Raw genomic sequence first — 4,836 nt, 5'->3', positions numbered from 1 at the left:
ACCGTGAAGAACCCGAGGCCTGGGTTCTGAACACCAGAACCCTCTCAGAGCCGAGGTCCACTGTCCAGGAAGACGGGGCTGGAACCCTTAAGTCTTGCCTCAAGCCCTGCATCCAGGAAACAGATTTGAGCCTCGCCTCCTGTTTCCTCGAAAACAGAGCAGCAGGCCTTTCTGGGTAACACTTTTGACCGTTATCTAAACTATACAGCGGTAGAGAAGTCTGCCTGCTCTTGTATTTTTGGAAAGTGTGCCCTAGGATTAATATGTCTTCCTTACATGCTTGAGAGAATTCACTGGTGAGTCCAACTGTGTCTGGAGTGTTCTTTGTGGAAAGTTTTTACTTTCAAATTCCATATAATAAATAAGGATAGCATTTAAGGAATATAGGGTTACTTGGATTTTTTATTTCTTCTTTGGTCAGGTTTGGTCATTGGTAAGGTTCAAGGAATTTCTCCATCTCAACTTTAGTTGCTCCAATAGTCTCCTGCTTACCCTCCGGACGGGGAAAGCCAACACCACTTTCCAAGGTGAGCCTGGGTAGTCTGTCATCTGTGCTTTGATCCCCATCAGTACAGCTGCAGGTTTATCCGTTTCACTGCTCTTATCAAAGGACCAGCCTTCTGTGTCATGGATGTTCACTGCTGACCTGGGCAGAACATCAGGGAAGTCCTTGGGCTCATCCCATGGTTCCTTCCTTTCAAGAATCTGCATCCTTCACTCCCTGTTGTCTCCCAGCTGAAAATAGTAAACTCATATACTTTGTCTAGTTTTCTAGTGGTTTAGAGTGGAAGAACGAGTTCTGTAGGAATTATTCCTTCATGGGCAGAAGCCGAAACAGACTTTCAGCTGCACCCTCACTCAGTCCTCTTAACTATTAGAGCAGTTAAGTTTGGCGTTCAAGTATCGAAAAGACATTGTCTCCTAGAGCTTATAGCAATAGGGCAGTGGTTCTCAACCTTCCTAATGCCGCGACCCTTTAATACAGTTCCTCATGTTGTGGTGACCCCCAATTTCATGGTTACAAACTGAACATAATTAAAGCATAGTGATTAATCACAAAACAATATGTAATTATATATGTGTTTTCCAATGGTCTTAGGCAACCCCTGTGAAAGGGTCGTTCAACCTCCAAAGAGGTCGTGACCCACAGGTTGAGAACCTCTGCCTTAGGGGGTAGCGTGGTCTTAGTAAATTTTAGTTCCACCTCATCATCAGGGCACAGGAGGTGCGCTCCCTCTGCTCTACACTTGTGGCTTGTGGGTTCAGGCTTTGCCCACTCCCGCCCACCCTGCCTGCACCGCCTAGAAGCCACAGCCAGACATGGGTTGGCTCTCAGAGGAAGAGGGCATGTTCTCTCTATATGACACTTTTTATCAGCAGTAAAACACTTGTCATGTTTGACATGAATCAACCATGTAGAAGTCAGTATGTTTTTATGTGCCTTTTTTCTCTCCCAATTTTCAGATGGTGAGCTAGTATTTAAATAAAATCCAGGGCCCATGTGGTTGCTGCATTCAAAGAACTTCAGTTCAGGATTAAAATAAATTTAAAGCTAATTCCAAATAAGCCTTGAAGGCTATGTAAAGGGTCAGTTGGTTACCTAGAGAAATCTGTCCTGCATCCCACCCTTCCCCCAGGTCCCCTCATCTCTCCATGTTCCAACTTCTCCCTATTTTCAACCTACAGTTTTCCTTTCCTTTCTTGTCTCCCCTATTTTCCTCTTTTACATAAATTCTTTATCTCCTGTTTTAGGTTCTCTCCCCACTGGTAAAGCTGCTGTGTACAATAGGGCACACGGAAGTGTCTGTATGTGTCGTAAAATATGTGAATAATCACACGTAATTTTCTTTCTCCTGTTACACTGATTTCTATGTGCATCTTTTCTGTTAGTCTCCCAGGAAAGAGATCTGCAAGCAATGTTTGGGTTTTCCTTTCCTTCACTGTAGTGTATTATAGCATTAAAACAAATTAAAAAGCCTTTAGAAAGTAACAATTGTTCCACTTACAACCACTTGCACTAGTTACCCAGTTCTTTAAACTTACATTTACAATGTGTTCCTTTTATCAGAGTAACATACTTACAATTTCAAAATTCAAATAGTATTTCTAGATTTCTAACAAAAAAATAGCAACTTCCCACACCACACATTCCCACCCCAAATTCCTTCCTTAACTATGAAGTTTCTGATGTGGTGTCTTTCTTTTCCAGTTGTGGGGATTGCCTGTGGACATCCTAACCTAGCAGATTAGGGCTAGGTTCCCCCCCACACGCCCCTTTTCCTAGACACTGTTAGGTCAAAGGAAAATCACTTTCTCCACCGTCTAAGTTCTTCTGGCTGAGCTACTAGTCAAATTCTCGTGAGGCGGATTAATACGCAGAGTGGATGATGTGGGGGTGCCATAAGAATAGGAGACCCAAAGGTGCATTGGGTAGTTGAGGTTTATTTGCCATTTTGAACAAAGGAGGAGGCAGGGGTGTGGGATTTCAAAGGGGAAGCTGGTCATTCACCGGTAGAGGAGAAAGAGCAAACGTGGTAAACACATTCTTTATTAGGGTGCTGAGGGGGTGCTCTTCTGCTCTGAGCAGGTTTTTCTACCTGGATTCCTTCAGGCAGCGAAGGGGAGGGACAGAAGTTCTTTCTGGGTCTTTTGTTCCTTAACAAATGGCTTAAAATCAACATCCCAGAAAGCATATTTTGGGGTGGCAAAACTTTGGTCCCCCTCAATACACGTTAATGAATACAGATAAAATCACCTCCCATTTCTCAAAAAATACTTATAGCATCCTTTTGATTAACTTACCATTCGCTATTTACCTTATTAAATTGTGTAATCATTATTGATAACTGAGACCTATGCTATTTATGTGTCTATTACTTATTGTCACCAAACTCTACAGATCTTTTGAAATATTCAAACACATCAAGTATTTGCTGGGTCACACTTTTCCTGGAGTCATGTCTCCAGGGCCTCCTGCTCCCATCTAGATGGTCCTCAGCCTGCATCCTGGGGCCTCCTGCTCCTTCTCCATCCGGTTCCTGCTCTCCAGGCCCCAGAGGGTCCTTTCTTGACTTCTTCACGTTGGAGCATGTCCTCCAGCATGCCTCTGGAATGAAGTATTTGGTGGGTAATATTTTTGAGCTGCATGCCTGAAAACATCTTTATTCTCGCTCCCACTTAACTAATAGTCTCATTGAGAGTAGAATTCCATATTAAAATTAATTTCTTCAGAATTTTGAAGAAAATGCCTCATTGAATTTCAGCTTCCTGAGAGTCTATGGAGAATTTCCATGCCTTTCTGATTTCCAATGCCTTAAGTACAGCCCTTTTATTTCTTCTATGGAAGCTTTCTAGGTCTGACATTTTGTGATGATGTGCCCTGGTGTGGACCTTTTCAGGTTTGTTGTGCTGGGCATTTGGTTTGACCTTTCTACATAAGAACATGTCTTTACATCTGGCAAGTTTTCTTGAATTATTTCATAAGTAATTTCCTCATTTTCTCTGTTCTCTTTCCTGTAATTGCTATTTTCAGATGTTGAACTTCTTAATCTTGTAATTTTCTTATGTTTTCTCTTTTCCCATGTCTTTTTCTTTTTGTTTTATCGTCTAACATATATCAATTTTATCTTATTTTTATCAACTTTTACACTTAAGTTATTACTTCCTGAATTTTCAAGAGCTCTTATTTTCTGAATGCTTTTATATATCTTTACTTATTGATGTAATATTGTCTTCAGAGACTAGATAATTAAGTTTTCCATAACATTTTTTCTTCCAGTTTTTTTTTTCTTTCATTTTCCCCCTGTCTTCCTCGAATGTCTGTTGACCTTTGGTCATCTGTGTATAGTGAGGAGGGAGGCAGAAAGGTTTTGTGGAAGCTCTGCAAAGTGGATGAGGACTGCCCAATGGCAGGACTCACTTAGCAATGAGAGGGGTGTTGGGCACCTGCCTCCCTTGCCTCCACTGTCTATGAGTTCAAACCTCCTGCTCCTGAAGTCTGGATCCTCCCTCACGTCACCGAGTCCCTACTTCCATCTCTTTCCTAGGTTTGCTCTGTCTGTCTAGAAGTCCTCTTCTCATCCCGTCTCCAGTTCCATCCTTCCTCCTGGCTCAGTTCACACGTTATTTCCTTACCACCTTCTTCATCACACGTTACAGGCCTTATTCTAGGCTTCGCTTGTTTCTTGTTTTCTAAACTTAATATTTGTCTCCCCAACCACCCTGTGCGCTCCATAGGACTAGAGACCATCTCACACACTTCTTGGTGTAACCCTAGGCACCCAACCAGTAATAAGTGTGGCGCACGATTTGATTTTACTTAGAACAAAATATATCAACAGGAAATGAAAGCCTGGTATGCCAAATGGAGAGGTCTCTTCCCAAATTGTATAATGCCTGCATGTGGTGTCATTTCCATTCGCTAGTTCCTTGAGTGCTGGATCTGCGAGTGCTTTGGACTCCGCAGGAGCAACATCCCACCGTTTCCTGCTCCCTGGGGCTCGCGTTCCTGACACTGCGCACGAGCGTGGGTTTGGGATGCACCCTAACTTGGTGCTATTGATAGCTGGTTTGTCAAAATAAATGAGATTGGTTTCAAGGCTATTTTTCTGCCATCACGCTTGGCTACCAGGATGTTCTCTTGGCTGTAGGGAAATGGGTGGCGTTGCAGGCGGAGGAGGGGGGCTGTGCACAATGCGAAGGCTGTCTGGCCTCGGAGCCCCAGGGAGCTCGTCCCGAAGGTGAAATGAGGCCGAGACGTGGCCTGGAGTCCGCACTCCGTCCCTCCAGACAACGCGCTGCAGGACCAGGGTCCCGCTCACCTCGGCGCCCGCCCCA

General features: G+C 43.7%; 1 protein-coding gene across 1 annotated transcript in view; it reads right to left on the bottom strand.

Moving 5' to 3' along the window:
- The window catches only part of DLL1 (delta-like 1 (Drosophila)), a 16,728-nt gene extending 16,017 nt beyond the window's left edge, over nt 1–711 (bottom strand). The window contains exon 1 of the mRNA XM_014542337.1: nt 493–711. Coding sequence (XP_014397823.1) covers nt 493–711 — 219 coding nt within the window. The remainder of the gene's footprint in view (nt 1–492) is intronic.
- Between the last annotated feature and the right edge of the window lie 4,125 nt (nt 712–4,836).

Source organism: Myotis brandtii, unplaced genomic scaffold (genome assembly GCF_000412655.1).
Source record: "Myotis brandtii unplaced genomic scaffold, ASM41265v1 scaffold1077, whole genome shotgun sequence".
In the NCBI taxonomy this organism is placed as follows: domain Eukaryota; kingdom Metazoa; phylum Chordata; class Mammalia; order Chiroptera; family Vespertilionidae; genus Myotis; species Myotis brandtii.
This window is presented reverse-complemented; position numbering and strand designations above follow the sequence as displayed.